This window comes from Diaphorina citri, unplaced genomic scaffold (assembly GCF_000475195.1).
Source record: "Diaphorina citri unplaced genomic scaffold, Diaci psyllid genome assembly version 1.1 scaffold10, whole genome shotgun sequence".
NCBI lineage: Eukaryota > Metazoa > Arthropoda > Insecta > Hemiptera > Psyllidae > Diaphorina > Diaphorina citri.
The window spans coordinates 20135-37435 of NW_007377449.1; the positions used below are offsets into that span (position 1 = coordinate 20135).

The 17301-nt window shown below is 38.0% G+C and overlaps 2 protein-coding genes across 3 annotated transcripts in view; one reads left to right on the forward strand and one right to left on the reverse strand.

Annotated features, from left to right (window-relative positions):
- The first annotated feature begins 4000 nt into the window (after positions 1 to 4000).
- Positions 4001 to 11567, forward strand: LOC113465898 (nose resistant to fluoxetine protein 6-like). Its single transcript, XM_026820846.1, has 8 exons — positions 4001 to 4016; positions 4909 to 5074; positions 6472 to 6739; positions 7154 to 7368; positions 7818 to 7897; positions 9669 to 9856; positions 10492 to 10803; positions 11493 to 11567. The coding sequence occupies exons 1-8, from the start codon at positions 4001 to 4003 to the stop codon at positions 11565 to 11567; spliced, it is 1320 nt and encodes a 439-aa protein (XP_026676647.1).
- Positions 11568 to 12388: 821 nt separating this feature from the next.
- LOC103505552 (whirlin) overlaps positions 12389 to 17301 on the reverse strand; it is an 11963-nt gene continuing 7050 nt past the window's right edge. The window contains exons 3-5 of one of the 2 annotated variants that reach the window (XM_026820944.1): positions 14653 to 15255; positions 14191 to 14571; positions 12389 to 13756 (exon numbers count right to left, since the gene is read on the reverse strand). In XM_026820944.1, the coding sequence (XP_026676745.1) occupies positions 13617 to 13756; positions 14191 to 14571; positions 14653 to 15255 (1124 nt within the window). In that variant the 3' untranslated portion in view covers positions 12389 to 13616. The remainder of the gene's footprint in view (positions 13757 to 14190; positions 14572 to 14652; positions 15256 to 17301) is intronic. The other variant, XM_008469895.3, reaches the window with a different exon arrangement.

The window sequence follows — 17301 nt, forward strand, 5'->3', positions numbered from 1 at the left end:
TTGACGTTAGAATTTTCCAGGGGTGGGGATAATAAAATGGAAGAATTTTGGTAGTGGGGGTAAAAATTGACGATTAAAAAAATCAGCTGATGAAATGTACATTAACATTACGAAAGGAAAATAGGCTAAAAGATATTTGTTTTAAGAACTACTATTTAGCTAGGTATACCGAGTAAAAACTGATTGTGTCTGAGAGAGAAGAGAATTAAGAATTGAGTGAGATGGAGGGAGGGGGAGAGAGAGCATCTGTCCTTCACTATGAACTTAGCCAGTCACCCCTTTTCTGAGTTATTGACTTGACTAAAACTTCATTTATATGGGACTCATATTTAAAATACATGACATCAATTTAAAACTTTATTTATGGACTGTCTTCAAGTCTAGATACAGAAGTACCTACCTAGAACACGAAGAAAAAAATCACAAAAATCTAGGATCTAAATTTTCATCCTAATAGATCACCAGAAAATTTCAGTAGGTAGCTAGGTACCTAACTAAACATAAATAATAAAATTAATCAACCACGCGTCCATGAATTCTACATTAAATGATCAATTTTATCCATCACACTTGATAGTTTTCAACGTTCCTATAAGTCTACAAGAGTTAGAATATGGGCAACCTACCTAAGTATAAAGATTAAAGGGTGGACATGGACAAGCATATACGCCTACATATCCTGACAGATTATTTCAAAGCCTAGCTAAAGTTTCAACGAAGAGAAAAGTAGAAAGGGTGCGTGAGTCAAGTGAAGCCATAGTTCCTAATACTATACCTACTCATCCTTTACTATGTGTCGGGTTTAAGTCAATATTTACTGATCTAGATGTCAAAGTAGAGCAAAATTTCAAATAGAAAGGGTGCGTGAGTCAAGTGAAGCCATAGTTCCTAATACTATACCTACTCATCCTTTACTATGTGTCGGGTTTGAGTCAATATTTACTGATCTAGATGTCAAAGTATAATGTGAATCCCTTGGAAACTTCCGTATAATCCTGCTTGAATTAGTGTCGTAGAAATGGCATAGGTAGAATTGGACGCACATCAAGTCGTAGGTACTGTATTTTAGTAATATTTCGTGTTAATAAAAGCCGGGCGGCGCGACGCTTCGAAGCGGATTTGGCGATTATGTTCGCGGATTTGGCGATTATGTTCGCGGATTTGAAAAAAAAAAAACCCCATACACAAAAAGTGTTCGCGGATTTGGCGATTATGTTCGCGGATTTCGCGATTATGTTCGCGAAGCTTCTACTAGGATAATGTTCACTCCGGGCCGAAATCGAACCCGCAATCTAGCGCTTATAAGATACAAGAGAGACGTGCTACCCTCCAAGCTAAAAAGGCTGGCAAATAACTGTCTTTAATTAAGGGCCAAACGACCAAAATAACTTATTGTCTGATATCTACATGAAAATTTCGGAATTTCCCGAAATACACATATCCCCGCGGTAAAACTCAAAGCTTCAGGGTTTATCCCCACTCATTTAGTCCCTAGCATTTGAAACGAAAACGTACGAACCTGGAGGGTTATTTGAAAGCCAGTGATGGAAAAGGTTTCGAGAGCTACTTAACATAAATAACATTGTTATTGTTTTAAAATTTGCATTTCACATTTTCTTTCTCTCGTGTATGTACCTTATTGTACCTACTCATGAGAAAAAAGTACCTACCTACCTACCTACCTAAATTATTTTGAAATGTTCTGGGTCAAGCTGACATGTGTTCTTACCAAGGTACTCGTACATACATATAGGTACTTAGATATTTACCTATAATAGGTATTCGAAGATACCTACTTATGTACGTATTTACCTAACAAACTTATGTAAGTAGGTATGCTATTTAATGGCATCTGCACTTGAGTAGTAGGTATACATATTCCTTTGAAATTTCCATTATCTGTGAAAATTAAAAATAATAATAAGTAAGATTTTTTTTTTTTTTTTTTTTTTTTAAAAAGACTTAAAAATTATTTTGAAATGTTCTGGGTCAAGCTGACATGTGTTCTTACCAAGGTACTCGTACATATAGGTACTTAGATATTTACCTATAATAGGTATTCGAAGATACCTACTTATGTACGTATTAACCTAACAAACTTATAAGGGTAGGTATGCTATTTAATGGCATGTGCACTTGAGTAGTAGGTATACATATTCCCAATTCCCTTGAAATTTCCATTATCTGTGAAAATTAAAAATAATAAGTAAGAATTTTTTTTTTTTTTTTTTTTTTTTTTTGAAGTACAAGACTGTGTAGAATATTACATTCAGAAGCAAGGCCTTTACATTTATTTTTATGACGTCGGTAATGTACGTTTCTCTTACTACTCGTAGCTTCCAACTTCCAAGTGTAGTTTTGGGTTAGGGGACTTCAGGGGCTTTAGGTTCCGTCTCAATTCAATTTTTCAAAAACCAGCACTGTGCTACCACAAGTGGCACACTATAGTTGTTCAAGGCATAGAGTCATGAAAGATCTTGGTTAAACTTCCGGGGTAAAAGAAAGTTTTCCTCTCTTTCACTCGGTAGGATTCTCAGAATTGACACAATGCCATTTAGTTGGATTTTTTGACTTTTTTTTATTTCCTTGTAAAGAAAATTTCCTCGGTTCCATGTTGAACAAATCATTAAAATAGCTCTCGTATACCTGGGTACGCAGCTTACTAATGTAAGGTATATCTATTGAGGAGTCACTCTTAAAAAGCATGCCTTGGATTTTTTTCCTCCGAAGCTTTTTATTCCCTACATTAAAAAAAGGCTCTCCAAGAAATCTCGCACGTTAGAAAAAAAAAATGTAAAAGAGAAGATGGGCGAGACAAAGAGGGAGGCAGACTAAGGAGGCAAAAAATAAGGTATAGTTGCAATTCAGCAATGTAAAAGAGAAGATGGGCGAGACAAAGAGGGAGGCAGACTAAGGAGGCAAAAAATAAGGTATAGTTGCAATTCAGCAAAAAGTACAAGACTGTGTAGAATATTACATTCAGAGACAAGGCCTTTACATTTATTTTTATGACGTCGGTAATGTACGTTTCTCTTACTACTCGTAGCTTCCAAGTGTAGTTTTGGGTCAGGGGACTTCAGGGGCTTTAGGTTCCATCTCAATTCAATTTTTCAAAAACCAGCACTGTGCTACCACAAGTAGCACAAGTTGTTCAAGGCATAGCATAGAGTCAAAAGTACTCATGAAAGATCTTGGTTAAACTTCCGGGGTAAAAGAAAGTTTTCCTCTCTTTCACTCGGTGGGATTCTCAGAATTGACACAATGCCATTTAGTTGGATTTTTTGACTTTCTTTTATTCCTTGTAAAGAAAATTTCCTCGGTTCCATGTTGAACAAATCATTAAAATAGCTCTCGTATACCTGGGTACGCAGCTTACTAATGTAAGGTATATCTATTGAGGAGTCACTCTTAAAAAGCATGCCTTGGATTTTTTTCCTCCGAAGCTTTTTATTCCCTACATTAAAAAAAGGCTCTCCAAGAAATCTCGCACGTTAGAAAAAAAAAATGTAAAAGAGAAGATGGGCGAGACAAAGAGGGAGGCAGACTAAGGAGGCAAAAAATAAGGTATAGTTGCAATTCAGCAATTTTGTAAGAGAGAGAGTGGGTAGCCTTCTTTACTTGAAAAGCAAGCGTTATTCAAGTGTTCTTGTGCTCATAAGAACATAAGACTATGCAGCACTTATTTTAAGACTTTGTCCTGGTAAGATCCCCTCGATCATTTCTTGAGTTCATCATTATATTGAGAGACACGCGCGGGAGATACACCAATACACAATGTGGTGAGGTTTCGAGTATAGAGCCTCCCCTACTTCACTGACTTCACACCAGGGAAAATTTCCAGAGCGCCTTCATTAGCCATGGAAATATTGACAAAGCCGTAAAAAACGAGGCAAGGGAAGGAAAGGAGTGCTGTTGGGCTCTTGAAAGCAAAGACAACCGCCTAGGTGCCGATGCCGCTTCAATTAACGATCTCAAGAGATTCCAGAATACCTGTACCGTTATGCGCGGTATTTTTCGTAGGCTGCAAAAGACTTGCAATTTTTTTGTTCGTCGCAAAAGCGCAAAAAATATAGGTCGCACCTCTTCTTAGTAGATATGACAGAGGGAACTCATCATCAAACAAACAAATTGTTTATGAGCACCATTAGACACACACATATTGCCCCCGTTATTTCTACGAAAATATTCTTCTTGTACATGTACATTTGTACAATGACATGAGAAATCCAAGGTAAGAAAATAAAACAAGCTGGGCCCGTCCCTCCGGGAATTTTTTAGTCCGTAGTTTATTCGATCGTGATTAGAGAAAATCAGTACCTATGTGCCTTGTATGTATGGAAGTACCTACTACTTCTTACCTAACAATGCTCTGCACCTGTTCCATCCCATTCATTATGTTAAGCATACCTAGGCTTGCCAAATATCCGAAATGTCGATTCGGGACGCGTCCCGAATTTTTTCTGGGACAAAAACGGAAATTCGGGACAAAACGCCCCAAAATGAAAAACTGAACGGGACGCCGGGACAACCCGATTTTTTCTGGGACAAAAACGGAAATTCGGGACAAAACGCCCCAAAATGAAAAACTGAACGGGACGCCGGGACAACCCCTGAAATTCGGGACTTGCAATTTTTTTTGTTCGCCGCAAAAGCGCAAAAATAAAGGTCGTACCTCTTCTTAGTAGATGTGACAGAGGGAACTCATCATCAAACAAATTGTTTATGAGCACCATTAGACACACACATATTGCAGCATACCTACACAAATGTGAATCCCTGCTGAAGTGCTTAATACACTACGCTAAAAATTCATGACTTGACTTGGACTCTTAATCACAAACCTCCGGATCCAGAGTCCATTGTGTGCTAACCACTACACCACTGAGATTGACACTCCCTATGTTTCAGTGCTAGACTCGACGGGTCGAATATCATCCCATCTCTTATCCGGCAATTCTCACCAGCTAGGCGACTATGACCAATGCCTCCACATTCGACATTCACACATCCGACCCCAGTATTGTCTAGGCCTTGTTGATGTCAACGCTGAACCCTCAGCGTCAACCGATGTGAAGCTAGTGGTCGAACGAGTGCGAGGCAACAACTTCATTCAAAGTCACCGCTCAAACGTAGCTTAACATAGGTGACGCTAAAACCGGTCTTAAAATTTATAACGACTGAAGTGTTATCTAAAACTTTCTCGCTTTGAGTTCATAGGTCGTCGCGATAAATTTCAAGATCAGAGCTCATTAGTGTGAGAAAATGTGAAAAAAATCCCCCAAAAACCAGTTTTTTTGGTTTTCTGGACAAAATTTGCACCACCACTTTCGTGTTCCTGATAAAAAGGCCTTTAATTTGATATAAGGTCGACCAGGTTTGGATAAGTCCTTCTATGGGGACAGACACACAGACAGACACCGAAGCGAATACAATAGCCCGTCCACTATACCTTTTTTTATTACTATCGTAATAATAAACGAAGGACGGGCTAAAAATCGAAATACGTATATTTCTGAATTGCGAAAATAAATCCACGAAAACTCGACAATATTTTCCTATTTACCCGAATCTGTTTTGACCCTATGCCAGAAATGTGAGAATCGAATGCACACGACAAGACGCAGAGAGCTCAGTACAATGATATGAAACATCAAGCTGAATTTTCAATTTATAAAAATTGTGTTTTCGAGTTTCTAAGAGTGAAACAGTTGAAATTTTGTTTAAAATTGTGAATCAGTGAAATGGATGTAAAAGACTACCTTCTCAAGTTGGAGTGAAAATTTCTTGCGAACCGTGTCGCCTGGTAACAACAGCTTTTAGGAAGTAACTAATCAGTTCCGTAGGTACATGCTCAATTGCTCAAGTGCTGAAGTAATTTTCAATGAGATCTCTTTCATATTCGATTGGTACTGAAATCCACATCTTGGAAGCACAATTTTCTTCGTGGCTTTCGAGATATCCTAGAAGAAAAAAAGAGAAAAGCAGGATAGAATTAGAACACATTTTTTAGAATTAGATTAAATATTTTAAGGCCCGTCTGTGCCTCATAAAAATCATACAAAAAAGAGCATTTTTCGTAGTCCAGTCGATTTCCGAGGCATCTTTTGCAGTCAAAAATTTACACCTCTACTACACACAAGTAGCAAGTAGTACCTATCTACTGACAATTTGTACCATGACATCCGACTTCCATACTTGGAACTACATAGGTGCTTCTGTATTTTAGACGAAAATCGAAGCACGTGGGTTTAAAGATATGTGAAGCTAGATAATATGCTTTGAATAAGATAAAGATTAAATGAGGTCATAATAACAGTGTAAGTAGGTACCTGTTATAATGTACTTCAGGCTGGTAGTCAGGAATGGGGCAAGTGGAACAGTGTCCAAATTTTTCGACTATTTTATGTACAATTCGTTATTCGTCATTTATTTTGAAAATCTTTTTGGGGATCAATAACTCTTTTGGTACAGGAAATCTAACCACTACATCACTGAGATTGACACGGCTTATGTTTCAGTGCTAGACTCGACGGGTCGAATATCATCCCATCTCTTATCCGGCAATTCTCACCAGCTAGGCGACTATGACCAATGCCTCCACATTCGACATTCACACATCCGACCCCAGTATTGTCTAGGCCTTGTTGATGTCAACGCTGAACCCTCAGCGTCAACCGATGTGAAGCTAGTGGTCGAACGAGTGCGAGGCAACAACTTCATTCAAAGTCACCGCTCAAATGTAAGCAAAACTGTTGAAAAAAAAACTATTACATATTTCAGCCCCACAGTTTCACTATTTTGAGCTAATTTTGGAAAGGTTTGAAGGAGGAAACTGTTAGAACGGAGGCTTTGTCGTCCCGAAAACGAAGGGAGAAAAGGGCTGACTGACTGAGTTCTCTCTCGCTAGCCTAGTTAGCTTGGTGGGGAGCGCGTCTGCCTTGTAAGCGCTAGGCCGTGTGAATTTATCCTGAACGGATAATGTTCGTTTTTAGAATGGCTGGCTTTCTCCTATCCTGTCTTCCTTCTCTCTTCGATTTCGGGACGATAGGACCCTAACTAGCAGTTATAGTTCCCTCTGTCAAACTTCTTAAAAAAAAGTCTTTCCAACTCCCTCCCTTTCTTATTCTTACTTGCAGTTTCACTTTTGTTTCAGCCAGGTCACTTTATTCCCACCTACACCACACTAAAGTGGGGCCTCTGTGTTCCTGAATCTTGCTCACCATCCAGCCTCAGTCAAGCTCTGGATGTCCATTTCAATGTCACCCTACCTTCCTCTGTAACTGTTCAAACTAGAATTGACCCCAAATACTGTAAACATGAAGGACCTCTGCAGAGCACTGCTTGGCCTTTGTCCACTTATTTGGCCATGTAAGTGTGTACATCTATGTAGGTAACTAGGTTTGAGGTCCACTCTTTCAGATTACTTTCAAGTGAGTCACTTTTTCTTGGCCTAATGACTAGCATTTGAGATCTAAGCCAAAAAGGTCATTTTTTTAAAACACTTTTCCTACTGAAAGAGGGAAAAGACCCTGCCTAAATGCCTTTTTTCTATAGACATTCTCATTGAAAAAAAAGCTTACTTGGATGATAAAACTGATAAAAGACAAAATCAGCAACAAAATGCCAAAGGTGGTTTATGACTTTATGAGCCTGACGATTTCAATAGTACAAATACAAACTTGCAAAGTAGGTACAAACCTAGTGGTCTGTCACATCCATCAGTCACATTCACATGTCACAAGCTGAGGAGTCACATTTTAGTGAGCTATGGGCTATGGGTAAAGTTGTACATATCTACCTAAGTACCTGTGTTCCAGATTGCTATTTGCCACACTTCTGGTGATTTCTTTGCTGTCCACATACTTTGATCAGAACGATGTACCACTAAACAAGTTGAGTAAGTTTAAGTAAAATGAGAAATCTTACCTTTATCATTTGTGAGTTGAAACCCCTGGTCGGCTATTCGGAACCTTGTTATTAGCCATCAACTGGTTATAACATGAGTAGTTACCTCTAGACCAGCCTTTTTATTGAGACAATAGACAACGGTCTTAAGTTCATGTAACACTGTCTACCTGTCTACACATGCTCATTTATCTCAGATAAAACTCTTGTATTTTCTAATTATTATGATGGTAACTATTTTGATGATAAACATCAACTGTTGATGTTCCAAACAGGAAAATTCGGCAGTCATGAGGACCTCTGCAGAGCACTGCTTGGCCTTTGTCCACCTATTTGGCCATGTGAGTTGACCATCTAGGTTTGAGGTTCAATATTTCAAATAATTTTTAAGTGAGCCATTTCTTCTTAAACTAATGATTAGCATTTGAGACCTAAGACAAAAAGGTTATTTTCTATACTTTTCCTACTGAAAAAGGGCCTAAACAGCCTTTTTTATAAACCTCATTGAAAAGGCTTACTTAGAATAATAATAATCCCCACAGAAGTCAGAACACTGATGCCTAGTCCAACATGGTAAGTACCTTGTGTGTCTACATCGATGACCAAATAAGTAAGTAGGTAAATATTATCCAAGTACCTACATACTTAGGTACTGTTACAAACAAAGTCAGAAGCAAAATTCCAAAGGTGCTTTACCTCTAAGCCTGGTATGATTTTAGTAGTACAAACAACGAAACAACTAGGTATGAACTTATGAAATAAACTTAGTCGTCTGTCACAAGCTAAAAAGTCACATTTCAACTACCAAGTTGTACCTACCTGTGTTCCAGATTGCTATTTGCCACACTTCTGGTGATTTCTTTGCTGTCCACATACTTAGATCAGAACGATGTACCACTAAACAAGTTGAGTAAGTTTAAGTAAAATGAGAAATCTTACCTTTATCATTTGTGAGTTGAAACCCCTGCTCTCTGGATGACCACTCTTACTTTTTTGAGCAAGAAAATGCTTGGAACGGGATTCTGCCGTGATATTAATTTCTTGCCCAAATGGTCCAGCCAAACCTGCGAGTCGACGCTCCATGGTGTCGATAGCGAAGGCTTATCCAACAACATAAGTATAAAGACCATAAACATAAAGACATAGAATAATTTTTCCAAGCAAAACCTCTAAATAGGTAGAGACAGACAGGATTAAAATAATAAAAAAAGTCGTTAAGTAAGCACTTGAGTTATTGACTTGACTAAAACTTCATTTATATGGGACTCATATTTAAAATACATGACATCAATCCCTGCTGAATCTGCCATCTTGGACAGCGAAATGTGTTCAAAGTGAAATGTACTGAAAGGGCAAAAAATAACTATAAACTAACTGTGGAAGTGTGAATCAACTCTACCCATTAAAACTTGAAAAAAAAAGTTAAAAAATCACTAAATTCAGCTTATTAAATACAAAATAACCTTTCGAAAAGAAATCGAAACGACCGACTTGCGATCTTGCGAATGCGAAGATCCGTTATCAAAATTTTCCGACATTTTTTAAAACTGACCTAACCTCAAAATCAAAACGTGAGCTGCAGAAACGGGCAGTCCACTGTTCAAATCAGTGGCAGTTCAGTGATAAGATCAAGGCAGTGGCAGTCTGAAAGGTGCCTTTGCACGTTTAGTTTTTCTGACACACTTTCAAACTTTCATCCATTTAGGTACAATTTTATTGCCATGATATCGGTATTAATTTCCCTTTTTTATTATTTTCTACAGGTAAATCCGAGGGTCTTCAAGTTCTGTGCTCGCTGAAAAGAAACTGGGCCCAGTTTTTCCTCATCAAGAAAGAAGACATTGGTTGTATTCATGGCCTGAGAACTGTGGCAACGTTCATGCTTTTCTTTGCCCACAATACTATACCCCTGAACAATATTCCGTTTATCAACAGAACTGAACTCACTGAGGTAAGGATGCACCTACTTAGGTAGGTACATAAGTACTTAACCTTTCTCTCATCAACAGAACTGAACTCACTGAGGTAAGGATGCACCTACTTAGGTAGGTACATACCAAAGTACTTAACCTTTCTCTTAAGCTGTGTCCACACACCACATATATATATAGTCGACTCGATCGATGTCGACTGAAACCGTACACTGCCTCAACAACATAGATTCACCCCGTCGATCGACGCCCATCGAACATGTAGACACGCCTTTATCCTCCCTAAATAAGGAAAGAGGAGGACAGAAAGCCGGCCGTTTCGAGAACGAACACATCTGGAGGTTGGTGGTTCGAGTCCAAATCAGGTTATTAAATCTTTCGAGGTGTAGACATTTAGTGAGGTACTTCCCGTCCTTAATTTTAAGGTCCAAGTACCTACCACGAAGTGTTGTTGCAAATTCCAAGTGGCCGATCAGGGGTGTACCCAGGGTTTTGTCCAGGGGTAGGGGGGGTTAGGATGCTCCAAATTTTCGGAGTCTGGCCTATGTTAAAGGAGAAAAATGAAGCTCGAGGTGGGGGAGGGAGGGCCGGGCCCCCCTCTAGATACAATATTAAGCCCTCTATCATAATTCCCTCTCCATTTTCACCTCCATAGATCATGTTCGCTCCGTTCGGGTCTCTCTTCCGCTCCTCCATCGTGTACACCGATACCTTTCTCCTCCTCAGCGGTCTCCTCTCGTCTTACTATCTACAGACCACGAGTTCGATTCCCGCTCGCTTCGGCAACCGGCTGTTACGCATGATCCCGGCGCATTTGGCGGTGGTTATATTCACGGCGAATGTTTTACCCTATCTCAATTCGGGACCGCTGTGGAGTTACATTGTTGAGAATAACGCACGCCTGTGTGTCCAGGGCTGGTGGAAGAACTTGCTCTTCATACACAACTTCTTCCCGTTCGAACAAATGGCAAGTGGCAGGGCCATATCCAGGATTTTGCCAAGGGGGGGGGGAAGAGTCCTGAGTCCTACAATGAAGGAGTAAAACTGAGCTCGAGGCGCAAGTGGGAATGGGGAAAAAAACACAAGTAAAATAGGTAAACCGTTCGAACAAATGGCAAGTTGGGGAAAAAAACTAATAAAAATAAGTAAATACCTACTACCTACCTACCTGGGTACTCCTTGAAATTCTCAATAGTTCGAGAAAGAAAACTGATAAATTTTCTAAATTAATGACCTAATACACGCGAAGGTAAGGTGCTAAAGAAAATATGGGCATATTTTTATGATCTTTCTTTTCCGGACCAAATAACTTACCTACTTTCAAGATACCGCCTTATTAGGTAAATACCTACCTTATTTTTGTAGATAGGTAGATACCTACTTACCTACTTGGATTTTTCTTCTTCTTAGCGCCTCAACTCAACAATTTTTGTAGGTCGTTCCCATCATTCTCTATTTTGAAGTGACCAAACAACTGTTATTCATTTAGAGATTTTAGAGGAATTAAGGAGTATAAGGAGCGCTCCGCCCCGCCAAGTCAAGAGAGTTTGACCGCGCTACTAGAGATATTATACGTTATACGCCACAGAGGTAGGATGATAATCTATTAATGTGTTTTCAGTCAATAATAAGCAATTTTATTATTATTTCTTACAGTGTGCCCCTCACACCCATCACCTAGCGTTGGACGTACTCTTACGCTCAGATGATCTCCCATCACATACAACCTGAATTTCTAATGGCGCTAATGGGCGAGGCTAGACTACCAATCAGATTGCTCAATCCGAGAGTTAAACATGAACCGATTTTATTAAACATGAACCGAGTTTATTAAACATGAACCGAGTTTATTAAACATGAACCGAGTTTATTAAACATGAACCGAGTTTAAACTCGCTTGTGGCCACGGCCTTAATAAGACAAAGATATTTATTTTAAGAACTACTATTTAGCTAGGTATACCGAGTAAAAACTGAGTGTGTCTGAGAGAGAACAGAATAGATCAGTTGCGCTTACTTGGGTGATGTTTCAAAGTCATAGATCAGGAAAAATGAGGACCAACGGAATTTATCTTTTTCTTCTACGACTTCTAGATCCCGAGATAAATCGATTTAAAAAATACCGGTACGAAGTTTCCTCCCAAAATCTACAAGGTAAAATGACTTGGCAAAGGATGTATGACAGAATTAGGAGGAGGTAGAGAGATAACAAGACTAGGAGAAAGTGGTAGATAGAAGAGAAGCAGAAGGGGGAAACTGATAAGAAGAGATAAAGAAGTGGAGAGGAGGAATGAGATGTGTACGCATAGAAAGAAAAGCATGTAAAAAAAAAAACAAGTGAATTCATTTCCATGTGTATGGGTACTTTTCTATTTCCTACATAGGTACCTACCCAATTTGTCTGCAAGAGACACAATTCTAACCAAACAGCCAAGAAAAGAGAAATTTTCCGGCTCCCCAGGGCATTGAACCCAGTACTTCTGGTACCTAGTGTGATAGTGATTTGATATTTGATTCAAAGGAAACAACAGAAAGAAACACAAGGACTATAAATTTCTGAAATAACCCAGAGGGTATTGCGTAATTCAAACGATGGTAACTTTGTGACGGACAAACTTCATTAGAGGCATTAGAAAAAGACTCCAAGAGCCATTTCATTAGGTTTAGTTCCGTATACACAATCTATACATTAAATTTTAAAAAGTATGATCTATCTTCTCTTAGTGTAAACGTAAACACTTATTTACTTATTTCCCGTGTTCGTAAACACTTATTTCCCGTCCCGTCCCAAAGTTAGCACCGTAAAAAATTAGTCCTCCAGAATACACTTTTATTGTAGTTGTCTTACCAATATGGCACGCTAACCATACCTACTTGCATACTATAAACTACAAAAGTAGAAAAAAATGTAGAATACCTACATAAAAAAATTGACACGAAAAAAAATCTATAAAAAATACGTAATTACAAAAGTAAACGAGAAAAAGCTCGTAAAAATACATACAAATTCTAAAAAAAAGATGTAAAGATAAACATAAAACTTCAGACATAGTTGGTGTCATATCCAAGACCCATAATATTATGTTAATTAAATAAAGTATCATACTAAAAAGCCTATTTAGAGATAAATTTAAATGCTGGGGCAGCATTAAAAGCACCAGAAATTCAGACAAAATATCACTGAAAATCTGAGAACCATTTTCTTTGGATGAGACTAATGGTGGAAACAAAATATATATAAATATGTGACAATGACTTGTAGTAATGACATTTAGTAGATTAATGACAGCAATCGGAAGATATTTTTTACATACATAAATTAAAAAAACATAAAGTGCGATTTCATTAAAGAAAGAAAAAAAAAAAATAGGATGATTGCACAGCAAAATATTTTTGCAAACACATAAACAAGGAAGTAAATTAAATTACTTGAACAATATATCTACAAGTAAAAAATAAAATAAAATAAATTCTAAATTTTCATACTTGAAGACCAAAGGGAATGGCAAGAAACGAAAATAATATGGACGGAAAAGGTTATGATGATGACTATTACTATTCCTTCTTTTTGACAGTACCAGGGTTCGAATCCCGAATTACTTGCATCAAAAACTAGATAAGAATAGGTAGTACTTATAGGGAAAAAACTTCGACCCCGCCGGGAATCGAACCAGGGACCTCCGGTGTGCAAGCCGTGTGTGATATCTACTCGGCCACGGAGGTTTTTTAATTAGAAAATGATTCTTACCACAGGCGTGTCTTGAGGCGGATGAGATTCGCTTTAGAAGTTGAAAGTAACCTTATTCTTAGTAGGAGGGGGTTGAGGGGCAGGTCCTTTCTTTGCAGCATGTAAATAGAACGGGTTCTGTGTTGACGGATGTTGTATAGAAATGGTCACCACGTTAGTGTTTTTCTTTGGACCTGGAATAGTGAAAATTATTATTAGGATATTACTTAGGTACTTGAAAAGACTAAAAAAAAAAAAAAAAAAAAAAATAGGTAGGTAAATAAATAAAAATATAAGAGGTTCATCTTTATGAACCTCAATCATTCAATACTTGAGCTCATAAAGTAAAAAAAAAAATAATAAATAAATAAAAAATCGTCCTTATGTGAGAATAAAATGTACGTGGGTAGTTCATGGAAAATTAATTTCGAAATAAGTTTAATACCGATTTTTAATCAAGTCTATTTTGATACTATCAAGCCAGGTTTTTTAACCCGAAAGGGATCGGCGCGAACGACACGTAAGTTTTAAAGCGCCTAATTGAAAAAAAGCCAAGTTTTCTGTCATTAAGTATAGCTAATCTAACAGTACCTTCTTACTATTAGGTATACTACAGGTGTTTACTTACCTGGTGGAGAATCCACCAACACTTGGGATACAGTTTGACTCAGCTCATCACCAAACCTTACACAGGCTGGCTTGTTATTACTTAGGAACTTGAACTTGGAAGGAACTTTAGGTTCGTTAGGATTCGGGTATTCTCGTAGAGTGACCACAGGAGGAGGTGCTGGCTTCACAGCAGTGGCTTCAGGTTTATTTTTCTCATCTTGGAAGCCGCTAGGTGGAGGGAAGTAGACAGGAGGAGGTTTGGCGGGGGCGGGGGCAGCACTGAAAGACTTGAAGCTAGCCATGTCTACTTTGTTGTTGTTGTGGTTGTTGGTGTGTGAAGTGACACTCATAGTGTCATAGTCTGGAGTGGGACAAGATGGAGGAGAGTCACTGCATTTATCTTTCTCCTCTGTGTGTGAAGTGACACTCATAGTGTCATAGTCTGGAGTGGGACAAGATGGAGGAGAGTCACTGCATTTATCTTTCTCCTCTTGACTCCCAGGGAACATTTTGTTATGTGCTTCCTTCACTTCTTTCATGAGTGTTTGTAGTTTCAGATGATAGGATGAGTCTTCCTCTATATTATTCTTGGTAGTTTCCACTTTGACAAATTCTTTGCCTGAATTCAATCGTTCCGAGCGTCGTTTGATTTCTTCACTGATAGCACTAGATAGACTAGCACCACCCCCGCCGTTGTGGAGGGTTCTGGGTTCAGCTCTTGCCTGAGTCACATCTTCCAAACTATTAGAACGTCCATTTCCAACAGACTCTTCTTTGACAACAGAGAGTCGTTTGAATTGTACAAGTGTAGGTTCATCCTGATTATCACCATTCAGACTACTTGTAGAACTATTATAACCTGAGCTTCCTCCAGGAAACAAGTCTAGACCAACTCCTCGATGTACTAGGAGCTCTAGGAGACAACTGGATTTCATCACAGAAACAGCATGTTCGAATGTGACATCAGGAGAAAACTTGACACCATTACAAGCAAGGATCTGATCACCACACTTCAACCCAGCATCCTTAGCAACACAGGCATCCTTTGTAAATTGAACAAAGATCCCTGGTTTCCACTGGGGACCTTTACAAATACCACAGAACTACTAGTTAATTTGGTTTGGAAAAAAAATGATGTCTGAAGACATTTTTCTTTGAAATGGTGTTTGGTAGCTTTGTAAGTAGTTCTTTAGATAGTCACCTTAATGGATAAAAGTAACTTTGTGTCTAAGTAGGCTAAAATGGATAAAAGGCTTTGGAAACAGTAGGTATTTATGTGTATGGGATTTATGTGTTGAAAATTAAAAGGAATATTGCTGGTATCTTTTCTCTTTAATTAATTAATAATTATTATTTTTATTTATGTGAAATTTTTTACTATATTACAGAGCTTATTGAAATAAATAAATAATTATAATATTGTGTGACAATATAAATTAGTAGAACTTTTGATGGTTATGTGAGCATGTAATACTATTTTACAGCAGCAGGTCAATAAATAAGCTTACTTATTGGAAAACAAAAATAGTCTTATGTTTAGAATTTACCTAGATCTAAAACTAATATTACTTGAAACAAAGTAAAAGAAAAAAAGAATAAGTAATGAAAATGTGCTCATGAATCTCATGACCTTAAAGAGGGTATGACATTGTGAGTCCATCTCTCATCCCTAGGACCATTATCCCGAGGGCACGAGTTACATTTTTTTTGTATCCCATCCTAAGATTTTTTTAAATGGATATCATAGCATAATTACTCAGGGTCAGATACAACACCAATATCAATAAACCGCTTGAAAAGAGTGCGAGTTTGAATTCCAGCTGAGACATTTAATTTTATTCTCATTCAAGTTCTTAACGCCGATAAAAATTGGCTTAGTAAGCTTAGTTGATAGCGCGTCTGCCTTGTGGGCGCTAGGCCGTGGGTTCGATTTCCGCCCGAGGCGGATTTTATCCTGATAATGTTCGTTCTAAGAATGGCTAACTTTCTCCTATCCTGTCTCCCTTCTCTCTTCGATTTCGGGACGATGAGACCTTGGCAGATGCAGTTCTCTCTGTTTCCTCTAGAAAAAGGCGATGAAAATTAAATGAGTTAGTTGGTAGGTAATTCCAATGAATAGATAGATGTGACACGTATAGTTTTTTTGTATCCCATCCTAAGATTTTTTTAAATGGATATCATAGCATAATTACTCAGGGTCAGATACAACACCAATATCAATAAACATCTTAACATCAATGGGGATAATCTGAGGAGCCTGCTTATTCTCTAGTGTAGAGCTCAATGTATTGGTATAGGTGAAATTTAACAAGAACCCCACCTTGACCATACTACCAGGTGCAAGATCACTCTTTGGAGTGACATGCATTCTTACTCCCACTTTATTGCATTTCCTCCACAAAACAACATTAGGGTCATCATTATAGTTTTGATTATCTGTGAGATCATCACAATCAGCAGCATCATCACGAGGTGGCAGTACTAGTTCACATTTAGGAAGTTCTACACTACCAGTGGTTCTCATTCGTTGTATCCTTGCTTCCTCCATCACAATGGTAGACTTGTGAAGAGAAATATCATTAAGAAGGATTTCTTTCTTCTCCTGTGGTCACTCTACGAGAATACCCGAAGCCTAACGAACCTAAAGTTCCTTCCAAGTTCAAGTTCCTAAGTAATAACAAGCCAGCGTGTGTAAGGTTTGGTGATGAGCTGAGTCAAACTGTATCCCAAGTGTTGGTGGATTCTCCACCAGGTAAGTAAACACCTGTAGTATACCTAATAGTAAGTAGGTAAGTACTGTCAGATTAGCTATACTTAATGACAGAAAACTTGGCTTTTTTTCAATTAGGCGCTTTAACACTTGCGTGTCGTTCGCGCCGATCCCTTTCGGGTTAGAAAACTTGGCTTGATAGTATCAAAATAGACTTGATTAAAAATCGGTATTAAACTTATTTCGAAATTAATTGTCCATGAACTACCCACGTACATTTTATTCTCATATAAGTACAATGATTTTTTTTTTTTTACTTTATGAGCTCAAGTATTGAATGATTGAGGTTCATAAAGATGAACCTTTTATATTTTTATTTATTTACCCATTTTTTTTTTTTTTTTTTTTTTAGTACTTTCA

What these genes read in the sequence shown, in the direction of transcription:
- LOC113465898 (XM_026820846.1), top strand. An exon ending in TTGTCCACTTATTTGGCCAT is followed by an intron (nt 7,369 to 7,817) that starts GTAAGTGTGTAC and finishes CCTGTGTTCCAG; the next exon opens with ATTGCTATTTGCCACACTTC. An exon ending in ACAGAACTGAACTCACTGAG is followed by an intron (nt 9,857 to 10,491) that starts GTAAGGATGCAC and finishes TCACCTCCATAG; the next exon opens with ATCATGTTCGCTCCGTTCGG.